The sequence below is a fragment of the Peromyscus californicus genome, unplaced genomic scaffold (assembly GCF_007827085.1).
Source record: "Peromyscus californicus insignis strain IS unplaced genomic scaffold, ASM782708v3 Scaffold_18__1_contigs__length_77618521, whole genome shotgun sequence".
NCBI lineage: Eukaryota > Metazoa > Chordata > Mammalia > Rodentia > Cricetidae > Peromyscus > Peromyscus californicus.
The window spans coordinates 61,112,099-61,135,307 of record NW_026294480.1 but is presented as its reverse complement, the minus strand read 5'-3'; the positions used below and the strand labels follow the sequence as shown (position 1 = coordinate 61,135,307).

The 23,209-nt window shown below is 46.5% G+C and overlaps 1 protein-coding gene across 2 annotated transcripts in view; it reads left to right on the top strand.

Annotated features, from left to right (window-relative positions):
* Positions 1-23,209, top strand: part of Serinc5 (serine incorporator 5) — a 101,571-nt gene that overhangs the window by 43,379 nt on the left and 34,983 nt on the right. For both annotated transcript variants that reach the window (XM_052743573.1, XM_052743574.1), the window contains exons 2-5: positions 1,253-1,420; positions 19,789-19,967; positions 20,365-20,447; positions 22,541-22,634. In XM_052743573.1, the coding sequence (XP_052599533.1) occupies positions 1,253-1,420; positions 19,789-19,967; positions 20,365-20,447; positions 22,541-22,634 (524 nt within the window). The remainder of the gene's footprint in view (positions 1-1,252; positions 1,421-19,788; positions 19,968-20,364; positions 20,448-22,540; positions 22,635-23,209) is intronic.

Here is a 23,209-nt window from a genome sequence, read left to right as displayed (position 1 = left end):
GAAGGGCACAAGACTGAGAAATAGTGCATGCAGAAGAAGTACCTACGACCCTGTCTTTGGGGTTTCAAGTTGCAGGCTCCCCTCTGGAAGCACAGCCTTTTCCTCCCAGCATGTTCCTAGGGTTCACAGTTTGTACATAGACTCTGGATTTTGACATTGGTTGTTGGGTCCAGCTTCTTGTTTCCCATGTTCTTCCTCTTTTGTGTCCTCCCTTTTTTAGTTCTTGGCTGCTGTTTTTGCCCTTAGCTGATCCCAGAAACCCTTGTTTTCTCTTAAGTGTAATGACTGTGTACTTCTGAGGAAGTCCCTTTCCTGCTTATTCCTGGCCACCTTCCAAGTCATCAGTGCTCATCATGTGAGACAGTTCTAGCAAAGACTCGGCCACACACTCTTCTCATGTCCTGTGGTCATGATGACCGAAAGAATAGTCATTTGGTAGCCTGGAAGGTCTACCCGCCAAAAGCCAGGGCAAATGTTTGGAAAGCAGTGCATCTGTATATGATGCTAACTGGGTCTCCTATAATTTAGTTCAAACCTGACACTACCAAGGTTTGGTACAGTCTCACAAGATTGTCCCAACTTCTAAGGCCACTCACAGTCCGAACCTCTCACAGCCTATCTGATTGGGTATAAAACTGAGTTCCGACCCTTTCCTCATAGGGTTCAGTAATTTGCTGAATCACTCACAGAATTTCGGGGAAGCTCTGTTCTTATATTTCCCCACTTGCCATAAATGATAAAATTCACAGCCCAATGAACAAGATGAGGAGCCCCAGAGGGTGTGAACCCTAGTAGTGTCTGTTTTCACAGCGATGGGGCACATCTCCAGTGCACATGGATGCATTTTCTGACAGAAGTTTTGAATCCACCGATGAGGGTTTTTGTAGAGATGCCAGTGAGTATCACAACTGATTCAGTCATCAGCTGTCAGTCATTTATCTCAATCACCCATTCTCTCCCTGAGAGGAGAGAGTGGGGAGCTGAAATTTCCAATCTTCAATGTCATATGGCTGACTTCTGACAGCCAGACCCCATCCTGTCTGGCTGGGGAGAGGGGGTCACCAAGAGTCGTGCCATTAAGTATGGACTCAGGTGTGGCTTAAGGGGGCTTGTGAATAACAAGACACTTCTCACCCACCCTTGAAATTCCAGTAGTTTTGGAGGCTCACGTTCCATGATCCTGAAGAGCAATTTTGTGTTTCTTGCTAAGTCACAATGGCACACTCTGAGAGGATGTTTGTGTCTTTCCTAGTTGGCCTGCTGCTGCGGATCTGCTGGATGCTCCCTCTGCTGTGGCTGCTGCCCTAAGATCCGGCAGTCTCGGACCACCCGCTTCATGTATTTACTCTACTTCATCCTGGTTGTCGGCCTCTGCTGTGTGATGATGGCACCGTCTGTGACCAAGCAGATAAGGGAGCATGTAAGTTTCTGTTTTCCGATGGAGTTGGAGAAACATGATTTAGAGGACTGGGTTCCACACTGCTGTGATTTGGGTTTGTTACGTGTCTGTTGCTGTGATAAAACCTCATGGCCAAGCCACTTAGAGAAAAAAGAGTTTATTTGAGCTTATGATTCCAGAGGGATAAGGGTCCATCGTGGTGGGTTGGCATGACCACACATGGTAGGCATGGCAACAGGAAGTTGAAAGCTCACATTTTTGAACCATAGCACAAAGCAGAGAAAACGGAGTGGAAGTTGGCAAGGCTTTTGAGTTAGCATGCCTCCACACCTACTCCCATGACATACTTCTTCCAGCAAGGCTTTGCCACAATCTCCCCAAACAGCACCACCAGCCAACTGGGGACCCACGTATTCCAATGCCTGAGGCTGTGGGGGACATTTGTCATTCAAACCACTACACTTGGTCTCTGAACTGTTGTCTCAAAGCGTGTCCACTGCTTCCTGGCCAAGCAGGCAAGCCATTCAGCAGCTTCATCTTTAATTAATCAACCAATTAATGTTTGGTATGATGGCTGGGTATGTCTGTGAATGTGATGATGTATGATGTATGTGCCCAAGTGTGTCTGGGTGCTCATGAAGACTGAAGGAGAACGTCAGGGGGGCCACTCTCATTCTCGCCTTGTTCCTTTGAGACTGGGTCTCTCCGTGAACCTAGAGCTGGGCCGGTGATTAGAAGCCAGCAAGCCTCAGTGATACTCTTATCCATCGCCACAGTGCTGGGGTTATACATGTGTAGGCATGCCCAGCTTTTTACATAGGTGCTAGGATCCAAAATCAAGTTTGCATGCTCGGGCACCAAGCACTTAGCCACTGGGCCACCTTTCCAGTCCCCAATAGTTTTATCCTTAGAGGCAGGATAGCCATAGTTAAATGCTGTTGGTAGAGAATACTGATGTCAGGGGATATTTGGATTCTGTTTTGTTTATAGCTCTTTCTGATAAAAACACAGTCTTTGCTTGTAGAACTCTGCACATCTCTGTCATAAGGATGGCTGCCAGTATTTCGAGTCACAGTTTGTTATGAACACTTTTAATTTAGCCTTATGGAAAGGATGATGCAGCTTAGATAGTACCATAGATACCAGGAAGTGGTTGTGAGGCTTTTAACCTTTCTAGACAGACCACGTGTACAGTGTTGTCTCTGAGAGTTAGGGCAGGAGTTCAGCTGTTTCTTGGGCAGTCTGTACTCAGGGATGCCTGAAGTGTGACACATGTGGGACCTTTTCCTGTTTCCCCATAGTAGGCCTCTTGATGGGCTATATTAGAGTGCAGTGTGTTGTAGTCTCAAGAAACCCCAATAAACAACACAATTCTTCCTGTCCTAGGTTCTGAAAAAAAGACTAAACTATCAGCCGGTAGAGGCCAGATATCATGCGCATTACTTAACAAGCCACATGAAATCATGCAGCTTGTATTTGCAATGAGGCGGGCTTTCTCCTGAGCTCCTAAACCAATCAGCCTCACCCACCCATGCTCCACTGGCATGGTCCATGGCAGCTTTCCTCTACCGGGGCTCAGCTGGCGGGAAAAGAGGGCGGCAGTCAGCTGCGGGCACCTCTCATCCCAGGGGAAGTGGTAGATGGAAGCTTAGCTGCTGAAGCCCATGTCCCTTTACTGCACCACGCAGCCCTTCCTCCTCCCAGGCAGGCAGTGGGGAGGCAGAGAAGCCGGGTCTCTAATGGTGCTGCATCCCTTCTGTGGTGATGATAGCTTCAGCTGGGGCAGCGCCTAAGCAAACCGTGCCCCAATCCGGTGCCACACTGTGACTGTGTAATTAGACTCTGATTTAAAACAACCGTTTTCCTCCCCCTTCTCTTTTCTGGGAATGCAACCCGGGGGGCTGGCATGAACTAGGCAGTCACTCTACTGACCCACACCCCAGCCCAACAAACATTTTCTTAAAAGCTGTTGGTCTATTTTCATCCTGTTTATCCTTAAGTTAGCATAGGCCTGCTGGAGCTTCCTGTTGGCTAATCCATTTCTAATCATAGTTGTATGTTTTTTATTAGAATATAAACTACTGTAAAATCTCTGATTAAGACACCACAATGGGAGATGTGATATGTTTTTTGATGAGAAGTACAGTTTGTCACTCAGAAGAGAAGATGTGAATTTCTCTGAGGCCTAAAACAAGATAAAAACCCATAGGTTCCACGTGGAAAGATACTGTAGAAGTTTAGGCAGAGAGACTAAGGGTTTGGCTGCCTTGAGGAGTCTATGCCAGACTTGCTTTGTGCTGGTTGATACATTTACTTCCCAATCCCTACTAGAGTCATGGTTTAGCTTAGTATGTTTGGGGAAAGGAGTTTGGGCCTATGGGGCTGAAAATATGGCTCCTCAGTTAGCAACACATACTGCACTTGCAGACGACTGAGTTTGGTTCCCAGCACCCACTTCATACAGCTCACAGCTACCTGTAGCTCCAGCTCAGGGGATCTGGAACCCTCTTCTGGCCTTTGCAGGCACCTGCATCCACATGCATGCCTGCTCCCATATATATATTTAAAAATTAAAAGTTTAAGAGCTAGAACGCTAAAAGGATAGATTTGAACTCTTCTGCTGAGGGTCTGTTTAATCTCCTTTTACATTCATTCATTTGAATAGAACCTCAGACAGGCTCAGCGAGGCCTCTACCATTGAGCTACAGCCCAGCACACCATGGACTACTTTCATTTTTCTAGTAGTGTGATGCTGTCTTTTTAAGTTCCATGCAGGAGTGGCTGCTTGGTGACCCACTGTGGTCCTGTGGTAAGAAGTCTGTGTCTCAGCCATCTGTAGTGTGAGCTCTGCGCTTAAGCTTTCAGTACAAGTAGAATGAAAGCCTTAGGTCCGAGAGACAAAACCTGTAACTATGCTACTGTAACATCTTAGGACGAAACACTGCAATTGCAATTGTGTAGGGGATTTAGAAGCCAAAGGGATGTGCTTCAGGCATACATTTTATAATTACACACCCGATTCCCATTCAAGCATCCTGCCCCTGCTCCATGCAGCACTCCCTAACAACTGGTGTCTGTGTGTTGTGGTGTCTGTGCTTCCTGACAGAACCTTCAGTAGGAAGATGTTGACTGGTGTTGCCCAGGAAGGCTTCATGGAGGAAGCGGCATATATAAGTAACAAGTGTTTTAAGAGCTGCTTTCTATAGGGTAATACTGTATGCCAGACTTTCGTTCGAGCAGTCTGCCTGTGTCTTCATCCTTCCTCAGCACTGTTCTTGCCTGGACAGTAGTGCTGTCAGTACCCCATCCTACAGGGAGGAAGCAATGCGTCATCTAACCAGTTTACCTCAGCTCTTAACAGCCACCTAGAGGTAGAGTTGGGGTTTGAACTGTGTGAGTATGTGCCTAGTTACTGGGCTGTGTAGCTAGAAAGGCAGAGGAAGAGCAAGGACGAGAAGGACAGGAAAAAGACCGTGGGTCACATGACCAGAACCCACAGGTCCATGGATAAAGGAGGAGCCATTGTAGATTCCCAAGCAGATGTGATCATCATGGAACAGGGAGAGACTGGGGGAGTGAGCACACGGGGGGTGGGGTGGGGGGGTGACTTGAGACCAGAGATCAGATGGAGGGGAGGGGAAGGGGGAGGGGGAGGGAAGGTGCAGCTCTGGAGCCTCATGCCTGCCTCTGCATGTACCTATTGAAAAATGGTTTGGCCAGGCTTCCTGCATAGGGAGCGAGGTCACTCTGGGTGAAATAAATCCTTTTCCCTCCACGGGGGACAGCTGTCTGGTCACAGAGTCATCTTGTTTTGTGATGCTAGAACCAGGCTGACCTCCTGCTCAGGCAGTGCTTGAGGGTGGGCCCTGAAAGGTCTCCTTGTAGCACACGCACAGGCTGGCCCTGTGCGGGTCCTTGCCTGTCCTTTGTTGGCCTGTGGAGATTGGGAGGTGAGAATGGCAGAGGAGAAAGGACTACAGGCTTGTGGCCTGCTCGGGTGTGTCGTGCCTCCCACCCTGCATTCTTGCCTCTGAGTGAGGCCCTGTCAGGGTCACAGGGCCAGCGGTGTGTGGGTTGAGAACAGGAGGCTTCTTTCTGCTTTCAGAAGGCTGCCTGTGTATGGTCGTGAAAAGGGACTTTGAAGAGACGCGGGGGCAACTTTGCCCTTCTTTGCATGAGAGAAACCTCTCTTCCCATGAGAATGTCGCCTCAGAGAAGGGTCTCCTGGATGGTTGAGTCACAGCATGGGTTTCTGCCTTCTGGGAACATTTTCCCCCATGTCAGAATGTAGGAGCTGTTTTAAGCAGGCTGTTCTTGCCAGTCACTATGGTGTTTAAGCAGGTACAGAACTTGGGCTGTTGGATACCTTGGGGATTTAGTGGACTTTAGAATGTGGAACCCAAGAGGAGAAGCAGGCGAAGGAATCTGTTTCCCAGAGGCGAGTCTGGGTAGTTTGGAATGGTAGTGACTTGGAAACTGATGACTTGGACTAGTTTCCCTCCCTAGGTGAAAAGGGTTTTGTGCTTGTCTTTAGCACAGGTTAGTAACACCGCAGTGTATGGAGGGCCTCCGACTGAGTGGGACCTGGATGTGAGGGCCTCCTGGCTCCTGACTCCATGGCATGGTAAAGCAGCATCCTGGTCCTGTTCTCCTGGCCTGGGTGAACGCACTCAGGCTGATGGCCCTGCTCCTGACTCCTGGCCACATCAGACAGCCCAGATGAGCATGGACAAACTCCCGGAACTTCTGGCGGGGGTAGTGGTGGTGGTGGTGGTGTAGATTGCCTTTTATTTGGTTGGAAAGTTCCCTCATTGGCTGCCTTGAGAGGTGCTGTTATGGTGTAGTGAGGCCCTGGCCCTGGGCTGTGCTTGTATCTCAGAGTTTATGCTAAGCATTAGCAACTCTTGGAATAGCTTGTGTTTCTAATAGAGTCTTATGTGTCAAAATGGACACCTCCAGAACCATGAGCTAAACAAAATTCTGTTTTCTTTTTTCTTTTTTGGTTTTTTGAGATAGGGTTTCTCTGTGTAGCTTTGGAGCCTTTCCTGGAATTCACTCTGTAGCCCAGGCTGGCCTTGAACTCACAGAGATCCGCCTGCCTCTGCCTCCCGAGTGCTGGGATTAAAGGCATGTGCTACCACACTGGCTTAATTCTGTTTTCTTTAAACTAATTACCTTGTAATGAGGTATTTTATTATAGTAACAGTAAATGGAATAATACACACTACATACTTTTTTGTGTCTGACCTCCTTAACTCAGCATGTTTTTGAAGGTCAATCATATTATAGCATCTATCAGTACTTTCTTCCTTTGTACGGCTGAATAGTATTCTACTTTATGAATACTCCATATTTTATTTTGTCCAGTCTTCAGTTGATGAACACTTACGATATTTGTACCTTTTGACTCTTAATGATAATGTCACCATAATTATCTTCTGGGAATATACAGTGAATTTCTGGACTAATGCAGACTGTGGGAGACCACTCCCACAATCAGCTCAGGGTAATAAAAGAAATGCCTCAGAGTATCGAGGGATAGGAAACTTTTTTATCGGAGGTTATTTAGGAATAAGTTTTAATCTACCTATGACTGGTGAAACAAGGAAACACACACTCTTACTGATGGTAACTTTCTCTTTACTTCTCCTTAAAAAAATGGTTTCTGACTCTTTATCTTCACACAGATACATTCCACATTGTTACATTCTCCATACAGGCAAGTTACGTTCCTCACTGTTACATCCCTTGCGCGCGCGCGCACACACACACACACACACACACACACACACACACACACATTCATTCTTGCCCTCTGCACAGCTCTTTCCACAGCCGTTCTCTCCATAGCTTTTTACTTTTCTCTCTGGCCATTCAGCTGCGTCCCTCATTCAGCACGTACCCACACTTTCTCACTCACACTCACTCACTCACTCATTCTCCATCTTTATTCCTCTACATCTTTATTCTACTACCCATCACAAATTTCCAAGCATGCATGTATATATGTCCCCATTCATTAGCAACTTGTTAGTAAAAACTGCAAAGCAAACTCAGGGACAAGTATTCTGATAAGAGTCACACTTGGCAAAGACTTGGTCACCTTAATTGGTGACTGACAACAGCTGTAGGTTGTAAAAAATTCTGGCTGTCTCTTAAAGGAATAGCTACAAGGTTACAAGGGAAGAATTTAAACCAATGAGAGATTTAAGGAAAAGGCAAAGAATACGTGTACTATTTTATGTAATTAATGATATCCGGACATGGTTAGTCAGTTAACAGCCTTATTCTGTTTATCACCTGAATCTCAGGACCTAAACATAGTCAGTCTGCTGATCCTAAAATCTCGCATTAAGAACTGGTGTAGAAATAAATACAAAGTGTTCATTGTCTTTTGAATCAGAGTGGGGAGGTGCCGGTGGAGGAAGCTTAGGGCAACATAGGTGTTGTTGATCTCTAGAAGGACTAAGATATACCAAGGCCAGACACCTGCACTACCACTTCTGGTTCACTATAATTCTTCTGAAGAGTTTTGATCCAACAAGGCCAGGCACCTGCAATTCCACTCTGTGAAAGTTCTACGAAGACACTTTGTCTGGCCATTTTGCCTTGTCAGCGGCTAAGGATGGAGAACAAGACCTCTAAGTGTCTACAGTCCACATGGAACAATAGACCTAGTATGAAGCATATCTTAATATGTTTCTATTCATCAGAATTACACAGTTAAATAAGAAGTCATCTTCCTGACCACCCACAAATATGTGTGCCCATAAGATTGAGATGTAATCATGAGATCACATGTACACATTACATGAAAGTGCATGGTAATAGGGAGATATCATAGCTGTTATCGCACAAGAAATTCCAAATGAAAGCAACAGTATTCAGAGTCAATGGCCTGAAAGCCTTGCTGGACAGGGTACCCCACTTAGAGTCATCCCTCTGGTGGGCTGACATCTGAATTGTCAACTGCTATAAACTGTAATTGCGTCATGGCCTGCAATAGCTTGTGACAATCACTCCTGACACTGGACTATATGAAAACACCTTGCTTCATCTTTGAGGAACTGCTAAACTGTTTTCCAAAGTAGTTACGCCATTTGCGTCTCCACCGTCATGTGAAACATTCATAGTAAGTGATGTGTTTCTTGGACCCTTGCCAACCCTTATTGTTATTTTTTCTGTCTCCCCATCCTGATGTGTCTGTGGTGTCATGATCTCTTTGCTGGTGTCTTGAATGCTACCCTGAGCCCCTGCTTCCCCTGGGGCAGCTCCTTCATCTCTGCCTCTGGCTATCTTCTGTGAAGAATTGTGGGTAGGAGTACCTTCACTCAGAGCAGACCTGGGGACATTGTTAAAGCCTCCTCCGTCCCTCCCTCCCTCCCTCCGTTCCTCCCTCCCTCCATTTCTCCCTCCCTGCCTCCCTCCCTCCAAGTACTGCTCACAGACTTTCCACGGACAGGATGTGGAAGTATTTGGTTTGTACTGTGCATTTTACTCAGTCACAGATGAGTTGGCCATACCGGGTTCCTGCCCTCTGCCTTCCTTCTCCAGATAACCGATCCTGAGGGCGAGGACACTCTTGCTATTTCTCGCTCCTCACTGGAGTCGCCCCAGCCCATTGCCTCGACTGTTAGCCACAGAGGCTCCTTCACTTGCGTTTTGAAGAGCCTTCCTAAGGACAGCATCTAGTTGTCTAGTTAGTTTGAATGTCATGTCCCACTACTGTGGTGGTTCTTGGAGATGACAGCGCCATGCAATATGCTTAAGACTGCAAATTTGGCAGATAAGCTACTTGCTTTCCTGTCTTCATCTGAAGAACTAAGAGGACTGTGAAGACATGATTACCAGTGTTGTGTGTGGCTCGCCTTCCTGGGCTAGTCTCAGGGAATCTAAGATCTTCAGCTAAAGCCTCTAATTAAAGAAATGAACAAAAATAGAACACAGCCACATCTATGATAGGTGATGGTAAACAGCAGGGGTCTGTTAAGTAGTACACAGAGGAAACAGTGTTGCTTTTTAAAGGAGATAATTTGAATCAGTTGGTAGAAGAATAAAGGAGAGTCCTAAGGGGTCATTTTACCCATCTAGTCCTCTAACAGATGACATACCCATGAAGTGAAGTGTCTTGTCCAAGGCTGGAAACACTAGTTACAGCGGAGACTGAAACTTAGGGTCCCTGGTCACTGGGCCAGTGTTTTCCTGCTCATATCCCTAGGTTTCCTTGTTGGCCAGATAACTCACAGAAACAGCAATCCTAGCTGAAAGCAAGCCTGCCTTCCTCTGGCTCCTAAACATGGTGGGTACAGGGGCAGGGAGAAGTAGCCTGTCTAGGAGGTACCTTCTTGTGACAGTGACATCCATTAGTAAGCAAAGCTTTCCTTGACTCCTGGATGGTCTCTGGACACAGTGGCAGGAAGAAGTATCTGGTGACCTTCTGGAAAGGTCACCTTCCCAGCTGCCTCCTTCCTTTCCTACAGCCAAAAGCTGGGCTCAAAGAAGGACTGTTGGTCCGAAATGGAAAACAGAGTAGCCACAAAAGAAGGATTTATTTGGTGTTGCATGGAAAGTGGGACCTGCCCTTGGTTGTGTTTCGTGTCTCCGTCTTTTTAAAGCAAGCAAACCGCACTGCTGAAAAATATTTCACTTTGCAAAACGCCGTGTGGTTTACTTGGTTCAGAATGGCAGAGGTTCACGCTAAAGCCTGAATGTCTGCCTCTAATTGGGAGTGTGGTCTCTACCGCTTGAGTGTTGAGAGTGCCGGGACCTCGGCTCCAGGGTTGTTGGAGTCAAAGCCCCAGGCAGAACTCTCCATTCTCAGCAGCTGCAGCTGCCTGTTATGGTTGGTGGGTTTTTTGGTTTTTTTTAGTAGAATAATATCAAATAAAGAGAAATACTGCTAGTGCAGTTCTTTGATTCTAGAGACTTTTCAAGTTTATTATTTTAACCCAGCTGAGATGAAATGGCTTTCAGAAGTTCTCTTCCTGAACATCAACGGAATTCCATGTCAGATGCCTTGTGGCTCAGTTGTGTAGAACCTCAATTCATGTGGGTCACTAGGAGCCAGCCCATCATAGTCTCAGTGGGCTGAGGGTTAGGGGAGATGGCAGCGAGCTCCACCTCTTCATTTCCCTGGGTTCCATCCCTTCTCACTAGGGGTCTGTTAGGGACACAGGTTTGAAAACAATGCTGTCTTTGGTCTGAGGTTATTTCAACCAGAAGCCAACAGTCCCTGCAAGTCTCCTCTCTGCTGCGCCTGCCCTCTACACAGAGAATGGTGCTGGGAAATTGTTTTATACTTGAGGAGGCAGCACTTTGAACTATGCTGAGAGGTTCTTGTTAGACTCTGAATCAAGGACTGAGATTGACTCTTGTCTAGTAACCATGAGCTTGCCAGGAGCCAAAAAAGCAGTAGGCAACTCTCATTGTCCTTGTCTGTCAGATCCCTAACACAGAACTCTTTGGAAGGCACCAGATGTGAGCAGGATCTTTTTCAAGGTTGTCCTGGCTAAGGGAGGGAGAGAATGATGACAGGAGAGAGTGAGTTTTTCTCAGTCCTTTCCCTGTGACCATCGAAAGCGTCTCTTCATTGACTGGCTCTGACACACTTGCAGATAGAGACTAGGGAAGTGCTGCAGTCAGAATGAACACCACCATCTGTTAAAAATGGAGGCAGAGGAACAAACACCACAGCGCAGAGTGAGCTGAGATGAAGTAGCATCAGGATGATGGGGTGGGAATAAGCACGTAAATGTTGTTAGCACAGCGGCACCCCAACCCCGGTTTTGTTTTCTGTGGCATTGATTATATGGGGTCAACTCAAGTCCACAAATATTACATGGAAAATTCCAGAAATACATAATTCAGATCCTTAAATTGTGCAGCACTGCCCCACTCTATCCTGCATAGATTATGAATTATCCCTTTATATCCCACCAACTGCCATCTTGGTTATCAGATCTGATACTGTGGTATCAGTACTTATGTTCAAGCAATCCTTACTTTGTTTGCTTGTTTATTGGTACTGGGGTTGAACCTAGGGCCTTGTACATGCTGTGCAATTACTCTTCCAATAAGCTGTAACTGGCCTCTCCCACCTCCTCCTCTTCCTCTCTCTCTTTTAAGATGGGGTCTCTCTAAGTGTCCTGGGCTGTCCTTGAACTTGTAATCCCCTTGCCTTAGCTTCCCATATGCTTTGCCACTCCACCCAACTCAAGTAATTCTCATTTTGTATGGCTCCCAAGTGCAAGAGTAGTGTGCTGGCTGTTGATTACAATGTATTGCCGTTAGTATGTCATTTATCATAAGAACTGTGTGTATATTACTCAACTTAACTGCCCATAGTTTTAGACATCCATTGGTTTTGTTTCTGTTTGTTTGTTTGTTTTGGTTTTTCAAGACAGGGTTTCTCTGTGTAGCTTTTGTGCCTTTCCTGGAACTCACTCCGTAGTCCAGGCTGGCCTCGAACTCACAGAGATTCGCCTGCCTCTGCCTCCCGAGTGGTGGGATTAAAGGCGTGCGCCACCACCGCCCGGCTTGTTTCTGTTTTTTGAGACAGGATCTCAAGAAGCTCATTCTGGCCTCAATCTCACTACTAGCTGAGGATAACCTTGAACTCCCTTACTTCTGTCTCTCCCTACTAAATGCTGGGATTTGCTGCTCTTACAGCTGTTCATTGCTGTACCTGCAGATAAAGTGAGATAAATGTAGTCTAATTTTGATGCTCTTCACAAAGACAATAAGGACTATTACTCTGGGTAAACTCTAACTCAGTACATTCTTTTTGTGGTGTAGAGTTTGGAAGCGGGGCCTAACTGTGTACAGAACAGCAGAACTGTAGCTCACGGGTTTTAGAACATGTACCTTTCTGCCCCAGGCACTCTGGTGCTGGGTGCCATGATGACAGGCGTGCACCACCAGCTACTTAGTACATTCTGTGGTTTGTTTTGAGAGAGAGAGAGAGAGAAAATTTGAGGTAGAGTCTTGTTTTGTAGTTGACTATCCTAACCTGGAACTTGCTTTGTAGCCCAGGTTAGCTTTGAACTCAAGTGATCCTTCTGTCCCTTAACCTCAGGAGAGCGTATGGATAGCAAACAAGCACCGTGATGCCCAGTTTCTGATTGCATTATTTAAAAACTTCTTGAAAATCCGCTGCTGCAAGCTGGGTGGTGGCGGCACACTCCTTTAATCCCAGTGCTTGGGAGACAGAGACAGGCAGAGACAGGCGGATCTCAGTGAGTTCGAGGCCAACCTGGTCTACAAAGCAAGTTCCAGGATAGCCAGAACTGTTACACAGAGGAAACCCTGTCTCGAAAAAAACAAAAACAAGACAAATCTGCTGCTGCTTTTGTTGATTTACCCATTCCTGTAAGTGTAGGTACCCAAAACTGAGGTGTACTAGGGATAAAGTATAACCAACAGAGGCTTGTTGTAGAGCACTGGACCTCAGGGAGGGGACAGCAATAGTCTGGTAACTGGCTTTTGTGGTGCATGCCTATAATCTCACCACTTAAGGCTGAGGCAGGAAGATTTCAAATTTGAGGCAAGTGTGTATGGAAGGAGACCCTGATAACAGGCTGGTTGGTGCACACTTGTGGAAGTCTGTGAACTCCACTGAACTCCACCTGGGGATGTCTGGAGAGAGCTAAGGTGAGGGAGGGACTCAGCCTGGCACCTTGGCTGCTTGCTCACTCTGCCTGAGAAAACCGGAACCCCAAGAGGTGCAGTTCAGCGAGACAGTTCTCTGCAGTCAGCACACCCTCTAAACCAGGCCCTTACCGGTGTGGTTTCTTTCTGGTTGTGCAGGCTGTGGCTCTGGAACACATAGGACAGATGTGAGGGTTTCTGCTAACGCTGCTCAAGGCTCTACGCATTGGATATCTCTACCCAATTCCCCTCTTCGTCAAAAAATAAACACAAATCCTCTTTACTCGATAATTGCTACCCGAGTCCCCTCTTCATCAAAAAATAAACACAAATCCTCTTTACTCACTAAAAACGACATGCAGAAGGCTCTACAGTTGGATTCACTAAAGCTGCTGCTGTGAAGCAGATCTGGTGAGGGAAAGGGTCAAAGGGGAAAGGCCACGGCCAGAAGATGCGCTGAGATAACCCAGATATCTGTGCCCCCTCTCAGCTCCTGCTCCTTTGGTAGATAGTAACAACAGATAGTGAGCTGTCACAGTTGCCACTTGGCTTTTGAAATATAAATGATCCACGAAGAGATGAATGAAACTCAGCTCAGCCCAATTGTATTGTAACCAGTGCTGGACCAGGACTTCTAGAGTCTGGACCGGGACTTCTAGAGTCTGGACCAGATCATTTTACTTTAGCCATGTTTAAACACAGCATGGTTTTGAAAAAAGTATTCAGATAACAGTTAACTCAGTCCCAAGTGCCCCACAATTTATGACATGTTTACACTGAGATTCCTTACAAAGTACGTCTGGCTTTCTTTCATAAGAATGGGTAATGTTGACTCAGAGATAGCGCCCAAGATTTAGGGTCTAGGGAGCTTGACTGAGGTAAACACAGTGTCTGTGGGTGTCAGGATTGGCATGGCCCTAAGTGACATAGAAGTCACTTAGAGCCGGGCAGTGGTGGCGCACGCCTTTAATCCCACCACTCGGGAGGCAGAGGCAGGCAGATCTTTGTGAGTTCGAGGCCAGCCTGGTCTACATGAGCGAGATCCAGGACAGGCGCAAAGCTACACAGAGAAACCCTGTCTCGAAAAACAAAAAAACAAAACAAAACAAACAAACAAAAAAAGAAGTCACTTAGGCTGTTGTAAAGCATTAAGTGGCATCACTCATAAGAGTGGGTTTTATGATCTAAAAGCAATGTCCAAGATTTAGGGAAAAGGTCTTGGATAAGTATAAACATAAATTCTGGGAGGTAAGACAGAGTCTGTCTCATCAGACAGCAAAGGATCACTAGGTTGTAAAATTACATCATTTCTGGTGTTCCAGGAAGAGCGGCTTCTCACCTCATTCCGTTGAAGAGGTGAGCTGTGTGTTTAACTTTCCTGGCTTCTCCAGTGCTTATCTGTGTGCACAGAGCTCTTTGCTCTCCACATATAAATGCGTACCTCAGCAGTTTACTGCTCTGTATTAAGCTTGCTAGTGGGCAGACTTTTGCTGTGAAAGTCTGCTAGTAAGCTCTGTAGGCTCTGGGCTTCCATTGTAGTACAAGAGTGGCCCAAACAATGCCAATAAATGAGCATGGCCCCTCCTAGTAAACTTTATTTACATAAATGGGAGACTGGCTGGATCTGACCTATGGGCTGTAGTTTTCCTGGCTCCTATTTTAGCTCCTGAGTGGCTCCATGAGGTCATATACAGTTATTTTCCTTTTTCTCTGAGGGTCAGACTTCATGGCCTAAACTTTATGCTCTGGCAACCAGAGTCTGGCTTAAGTTGCAGGTAAGGGCAGCATGAAGCACATGCCTAGCGGGCAAGCATAATTCAGTGTCTGTTCCTCTCTATGGAATCATGGAATCACTGGAAATAACTGACAGGGAAATGGATTACTTGTATGTATGTATTTCAAACACCTTACGGATGAAGGAGTAATAAGGCATGTAAGGATGAGGATGTGGGGATCCCAGGCTGATTTAGAGAGAGATGCTGGAGCCAGAACCTGAATGTCTGCTGTGCATGGTTCTCAGGAATGGGGTTAGGAAGCAAGTGGTCCAGGCTTTCAGGAGCATGAGTTGCTTAAGTCTGTTGGCGTCCTGTCCTGCGGAAGACAGTTAATGCTCATGTCCCATCAAGGTTTAAAATAATCATAAATAGTTCAAATTAACAGATGAAAATCTTTGAAGCATACATAAAAGACATGCATAGTTAATGTATGTATACCGCTGTGGTCTGCACAGCCTTTCACGAGAAGGGTAGCTCCTTGGTAGCCTGGATTTAAATTGATTAATTAGCCAGTAAATTCTATAGCACTGTGATCAGACCTAAGGCCTGTGCATGCTGGGCAAGCAGCCTGCTGGTTGAGCTGCACCCCAGCCTTGGAGTGGGATCCCATACTTGCTTTATTTGATGTTTATATCCCCGTGACCTGAAAAATCCTTACACATAGTAGGTGAGAACCAGTGGATGATCAAACTCTGCCTGTAACACATGTGTGTGTCATGCAGTGTGTAGTAGGGGTAAATAGTACCCATACAAACTCTAAATTTCACTGAGTTTTTCAAATTTCCCCAGAAATGACCATGCATGCAGTTGTTTCTCTTAGGATGGTTCACACATTTAAGAAGATCTTAGCTGATTGGGTTAGCTCAGAGAGAGTTATCACCAAGGCTTGAAGAACCCTCTGAGTGTTTCTTTCTCTGGGCTTAGGGCTACCTTGCTCTGCTCCTTTACCCCCCATCTGCCCAGGAGAGTTGACCGACTCCCATGGGTTGCCTCCTTCGCCGTGTGTATGCTCCCACCTCCAAATCCTTACCCCTTTCTTGCTGGCCTGGAACTTGCTCTATAGACCAAGATGGTCTTGAACTTGAGGCATTCCTCCTGTGTCAACCTCCCAGCTGCTAGGATTGCAGCCTTGTGCCAACATGCCCATTGTCTCTAGTCCGGCTGTCTTTCTGGAGGCCCTTGTGGGACCATCCAGCCACAGCCACACTTCCTCCAGGACAAGCCGCCCTTAAATGAATGGCTGCCCTCCTGTTCTGTGATTCACTTCTGTGATTGCCCGTCAGCTGCAAAACTGGGAAGCCTCCTCCCAGGTCCCTGCACCTTTATTCCCAGGTGATGTCACATCTAACGGGACAGCCTCTCTCATGGCCCTGTTCTCACGGTTCTTCACTGGCAATTCCTCTTACTTCTCCCTCGGAATTGTGACGCGTGTGGCCTACATTGATTTTTACCTAACTCTCTTGTCAATGGAGGGCGGAATTCACTGGCTTCACTCTGTGTCTGGAAGAGTCTTTTCTCCAGCCCTGCTTAGTCTTCTGGGAGTGCTCTGGTTTAGACCGGAAGCTTATTTATTTAACTCTTCATTTGGAGCTGTTTCCTAGCTATTTGATCACAGAGTGTGTGAACTATATTGTCAGTCTGCCTGTATGCGGGGCGTGGTGCTCCTGGTTTGAGAGGTGGTAGGGTCAGGTAAAACCAGACCATGGATTTTTAACCCCCCGCCTTTGATTGGCTTTTAATAAGGACAACACACACACACACACACACACACACACACACACACACACACACACACACACACACACGTCCCAATTGGTATTGCTGTTTTTAAACACCTCTGGGTTCCCCAGAGGGCTGCAGGATGCTAACATATCCAGGAAAGAGCCCTAGTGGTCCACTGTCCCGCAGAGGGTGGAGACTGGCACAGTATTCCTGTCTCACAGTTATGCCCTGATTGGTGACAGGCTAATACTGCTGTCAGAACTACTTCAAGGAGAAGATCTAAGGGAGCCTGAAGTGGAGACCAAGGGAGACGACACACACACATTCTCTTTCTCTCTCTCTCTCTCTCTCTCTCTCTCTCTCTCTCTCTCTCTCTCTCACACACACACACACACACACACACAAACACACACACACTACATTCTTTTCAAGTGAGGACTGATGAAGAATTCTTAGATACTGTTCTTCCAGTTCCGTGAGTTAACTTATCACTCATGCAGAGCTGCCCGGAGCTTTTCTCAGCAGTATGATTTCATTTGAAGCTCCAGAAATTTGACAGAATGAAATGTAAGACAAATTAGCTTTGCTAATATCACATTTTCATCTCTGAAGTCATACTGTTGCTGAGGCATGTGACTCCCATCTTCCTTTGTTTCTGAGAGAACCACTCCCTCCCCAAAACCTACTTGTTCTCTAAGTGTGCATCTTCTGGAACCCTAGTCGATGAGACCAATAGACCATTCTGTAGCTCTGTGTGTGTGTGTGTGTGTGTGTGTGTGTGTGTGTGTGTGTGTGTGTGTGTGTGTGTGTTTACCGTGTATGCACATGTTCACGTGCGTATAAGTACACATGGAGGCCAAGGGTTGATGCTGGGTGTCCTCATTTGGTTCCTAACTTGTGTTGAACAGACTCTCTCACTGAACCCTCAGCTTATTGATTCATCCAGACTGTCTGTCCCGCAGACCTCAGGGATCCCCCATCTCTGCCTCCCCAGTGCTGGGATTAAGACATGTACCTCAGTGGCCGGCTTTTTGCATGGGCACTGGGAATCCAAGCTTGGGTACTCAGGGTACTGTAGTGAGCGCTTTAGCAGCTGAGCCATTTCCCTCCTCTTGCCTTAATTTTTGATCTTAACTTCCCCAGACTTGAAGATGTCAGGACATTGCTGGTGTCTCACCTTTGGAGGCAGGATAATGAGTGCTGCTGCTTCCGGCTCCTTTGGCCTGAGCTCGGTACTTCTGTTCATGCCTCGGAAGGATTTCCCAGATGGACTTCCCTTTAGGTGACCAGGTGTGCGAGTTCTGTTGATGTTTTTGGAACTTTTGTTTCATCTTGTTAGTTCTGCAGATCAGTTTCAGGGCCTTGCATGTGCTTGCTAAGTGCCCTACCAATGACCTGTCTCTCTAGCCCCTCATGTTTTGAGGCAGGGTCTTGCCTTGTAGCTCAGCCTAGCTCAAAGCTTGGTAGGTGTCCCAGGCTGGCTTCTAACCTGTGATACTGCTGCATCATCCTCTTACATACTAGGACTAGAATGGAGTGCCACTGTGCCTTGCTGGAGCTCAGCTCTTACAGATCTGACCATCATTCTTCTCATTGGCATGGATCTGCAGGAAATCCTTTGACACTGTCATAGAGCTCCAAGATGCTCACCTTACCTTGTTTGGATCGGACACTCCCATCAGCGATCCTTGCAGCATGTCTGACCCCCTCTCCAGAAAGCTCTTTGTATCCTGTCTGGTACCCTAGTATATGACTGCTGTAGGTAAGGAGCTGTAGTTAGCTCTTCACAGGAAGTAGCTGGAGGAGTTTTCTGGGCAACATTATGAGATTCTTTCATTTTAAAGATAGGGAAATTGGGAATGGGGGAGGTGAAACTTGCCCAGCTGAGCAGTGGAGTCAGGTTGTAAATCCGTATGAACTATTTAGTTTTACTTGATGGTTTTGGCTTTGAGTTTGATTTCTCTATGGGATGGGAGGAAAGTCCTTGCTCCCAGAGGCCTGCACAGAACAGCACAGACTCAGTGTGTGATGTCCTCAGATGCCCAGAGCAGACTTAAGAGGTAACACCCTTGAGTATGGAATCTGTGTGTGATGTGTATTTTCTTTTCCCAAAACTGGACTAGAGTTTGGAACAGCAAATATTTAATCAGAGAAAATTCCTCTTGTTAAAGTCTTGTTGGCTTGTTCAGCTTAGAGGTTATTGCCTAAAAATACTCACCACTTACTGAAGGCTGAATGTGCAAAGTCACCCACAGAACATAAAGGAGGCTTGGTTAGCATTTGGAGCAGGGGTTATTTGCCCACTTTTAGTTTGGATCACATTTGCAATACCACATACCCACCCTTGGATGTGCCTGAGGGGCTCTGGCCACAGTCGGGCCTGACTGGAGTCGACAAGGAGGGTTCGGTGGGAATGGGTCAGGGAAGTCTTGCCTGCCCGTGTTCAGAGGGAGAATAAAAGGAAGGAAAGGGCTGGGGGGAAAGGGGAAAGCCCTAAATCTTCAGAAAACATTGTGTGTATGTAATGGTTATAGTACTACATGAGCGTGTGTAGGTATGTGGATGTGTATATGTGTTGTACAGATGTGTATACACACATTTTTATTTGTGAATGAATAAAAGTCACCCACCAACTAAGTCTTGACTCTGCTGTAGGAAGGAGTGACTTTGGAGTGATTATGTAGGCAGTTTCTCACTTTTTATATTGTGTATTTCCAGAAGTATACACCTATACCCTATAAATGCAATGGAAATTCTGATACTGAAAATCACTGGAGTAAAGAAAGATTGAACAGTGCTTTTATAAGGACTGTGTCTTTGAAAGGGGGTTTAAAGAAAATTAAGAAAAAGTCTGTATACTTTACAAATGTTTTTAATTTTGTGTGTATGGGTGTTTTGCTTGTATGTATGTATGTATGTGCACCATATGTGTGCCTGGGGCCTGGGGAAGTCAGACGAAAGCCTCGGTTTCACTGCCGCTGGGATGACAGAGCCTGTGAGCCTCCATGTGGGTGCTGGGAGTTGAACTGTGGTCCTCTGGAGGAGCCGCAAATGCTCTTAACTGCTGAGCCCTCTCTCTAGCTGTGAAGTCTTTGGAGGCTATGTAGTTTTTTTGTTCAGTCTTGGTTTTGTTGTGCACATAACTGTCTTTACCATGGTTCTGACTTAAGGTTGGACAAACACTCACATTCGGTTCCTCTCTAGCTCAGTTCTAACAGGTAGTTTTTGTATCTCCTTCTCCCTCAGATTCCTTTTTTTGAAGATTTCTGTGCCGGCATTAAAGCTGGTGACGCCTGTGAGACCCTGGTGGGGTATTCTGCGGTCTATAAAGTCTGCTTTGGAATGGCTTGTTTCTTCTTTGTCTTCTGCCTGCTGACCCTGAAGGTCAACAACAGCAAAGGTTGTCGGGCCTACATCCACAATGGGTAAGTTCTGGAACCCGACCCCCTCTGCTCATCAGCACCGACTGATCTTCCCCTGCTTTGGGGAAGATGGGTTGCATGGCACTGGTAGTCCAAGAGTGACAGTGCTATTTGTAATGCCTGGTGCCATGATAAGAAATTCAGTATACACAGAGTTTGTTGTTTCCACTGAGGCCTTCCGTCAGGTCATTTCCAGCCTGCCCTGACACAGGGTTTTGTATAGTCAGAGTTATGCCAAGTGTGCCGAATTGTGAGAGGAGGCATCTGCAGCCACTTGGTCATTTCCCTTGATTTGGAGAGATCACTCCCGATGACAGGAACACAGGCCGGCATACTGCCTTCTAGAGATCTTTTGTCCGTCTTTGAATATCACTTAAATACATTTCCCTTTCTCTTCCAGCTTCTGGTTCTTTAAGCTTCTGCTGTTGGGGGCTATGTGCTCAGGAGCATTCTTCATCCCGGATCAGGAGACCTTTCTGAATGGTACAGATGGGGTGTTCCGGGGGCCTGGCTATTTTGTTTTTACACATTGTAAAATTCTTTGAAAACGTGATCCGGTGTGTGTGATATTTTGAGCTACTGATTCTTTTATGACATAAAGAATGTCTGGGTGTTGGGGATTTAGCTCAGTGGTAGTGTGCTTGTCTAGCAAGTGCAGTACTCTGGGTTTGGTTGCAGCAGTGTATGGGAGCTTTTCAAAGGCAGCGTTACCTGCCTGCTCTTTCCCGTCCCGTTCCTCCTACTCTACTTGTGGACAGCCCATGAGAAGACTCTGTCCCTCTGTTGGCTGAGGAACTGGAATGATAAACTTACTGGCCTGGAGAGTAAAGCGGGTCTTTAATATTGGCTTGAAAACAGATCCGGCACATTAGAATGCCTCTGCCATGAGGGGGCCTTATTCTCTCTGAGTATCACACAGACCTGGCAGGATGAAACAGTTGTTAGCTGTGAAAATCGGACAAGGAAGGCATTCTCCAGTATCTTTCTAAACACACTGTATGTGAAGTTATGTAACATTGAGTTATAATCCTTACTTCTATTTAATATGGACCTAGTAATCATAACTGAAACAAGGCTTCTTCCCAGGGAAGGAACAGGTACGGATGGGGATGAAATCTAAATTAAAGTGGATCCAACACATTATTCAACCCAAATCAATTCACTTTCCTAGTGGAGATGGCAGTTGATAGGCACCAGCCACACTGCCTTAGATGTCAGGGTCCAGCTCCATCTTTAGGGTGTGTCTGTCAGTTTTTCATAGGCTTTTACAAATGATGTCTCAGTCTTCCTTCTAGCTATGACACTGTTAACTAGTTTTTTTCTCTGCAGAGGTAACTTTGATGTATATGTTAGCATATTGGAGATAGATGTCTAGAGTTCAGTGACCTAAGGTCCTCAGGTCAGCTCCAGCTCAGTCTTTCTATAGACAGTCTGCAGGCCACATGGCATGGCCACTTTATAACAGAGCCCCACACAGACCTGAGTCCCTCTCACCTCCTTGCCACACTGGACAGTCAAGGCTCATTGCCCAGTAAAACTTAAACTCCTGATTTTTCTAGCAGTATTTCTTTTCGCTTGTGAATCAGGGGCCACTGTGGACTTTGTGAACTCCTGCATTTATTGAGACAGCTGAGGTTCATCATCAGATTCGGCTTGGATGTTCCAGGACCAGACTGATGTCCAAGTCCCAGCCATGCCCTTTATGTGTGAGAGGCTTTGCCAGTTACCTTAGTACTGCACTTTTGCAGCTGGGATAAAATACCCAGACAAAAGCATCATAAAGGAGAGAGGGCTCGTTGGAGAGCGTAGTTCATGGCAGGGAGTCAAGGCAGCATTTGAAGTGGTTGTCACAAGCTGGGAAGAAGAGCAGCAAGTGCCTGCTCAGGTCGCTTTCTCCAGTTGACACAGTCTGGACTCCTTTGCCCAAGGAATGGTCCCCACAATTAAGATGGATAACCCCCTGCAGGTGTGCCTACAGGCCTATTGTAGCTGGAGAATTTCTCTCCATCTCCTGCCAAGTCCCACCAGTCCCGGAGCCCACTTATAAACACACAGACTCTTACATTATTTAAACTGCTTGGCCATTAGCTCAGGCCTATCATTGTCTAGCTCTTACTCTTATATTTAGCCCATTTCTATTAATCTATACTTTGCCACGTGGCTCGTGGCTTACCGGTACTTTACATCTTCCTTGTCCTGGCGCGGCTCCAGGCAGTCTCCCCCTCTGCCTTCCTGTTCCCTTAATTCTCCTCTCTGTTAGTCCCGCCTATACTTCCTGTCTGGCTACTGGCCAATCAGTGTTTATTTATACAGAGCGATATCCACAGCAGCCTATTTCTCTAGTGATTCTAGATTCTGTCAGAGAGACACCAACCACCATACTAACTCACATAGACCACCAGTTCTCATCTCATGTCTAACAAGTGAGTATGAGATTAGTACCTACCTTGTATGGTTGTGTGGGAATGAAATGTATCAAATGTATCAGAATGACCACGGATCGAAGGTTTATCTTCTTTGGAGTTAAACGCATTCAGTGCTCACCTCGCTGCCCTTCGGGCTGTGCTCTTTTGCAGCCTGGCGCTATGTAGGAGCTGTGGGGAGCGTCCTCTTCATTTGCATCCAGCTCCTCCTGATTGTTGAATTTGCACATAAATGGAACAAGAACTGGTAGGTGGTTTTTGTGGAAAGATCTCACTTATTGAGTCAAAGAAACTGCCTATCTGCTCTGGGTTCCAGTCCACTTGGATCTCCCCATTTCTTCTTCTCTGTTTTCTGTCCTCTCTGCCCTCCTGTCTTGCTTGTGCCTTTTGTGACTGGCCATGTGGGCCGTGTGTAACTGGCTGTGTGGACCCTGTGTGACTGGCTGTGTAGACCCTGTGTGACTGGCTGTGTGGAGCGTTTGTGACTGGCTATGTAGACCCTGTATGACTGGCTGTGTGTGACTGGCTGGCTGTGTGAACCATGTGTGACTGGTTGTATGGACCATGTATGGCTGGCTGGCTGTGTGGACCGTGTGTGGCTGGCTGGCTGTGTGGACCATGTGCATCTGTGACTTGGGTTTCCTTCATCTAGGCCCTCACTCCTACAAGGTTAAGAAACAGAAGAAGCACAGAAGCCACAAATACTTTGGAGCATGAGATTCTTCTGATAAGACTGAGATGAAATAGTTTTCTTCTTTAAAAAAAAAAAATGGCCGGGCGGTGGTGGCGCACGCCTTTAATCCCAGCACTCGGGAAGCAGAG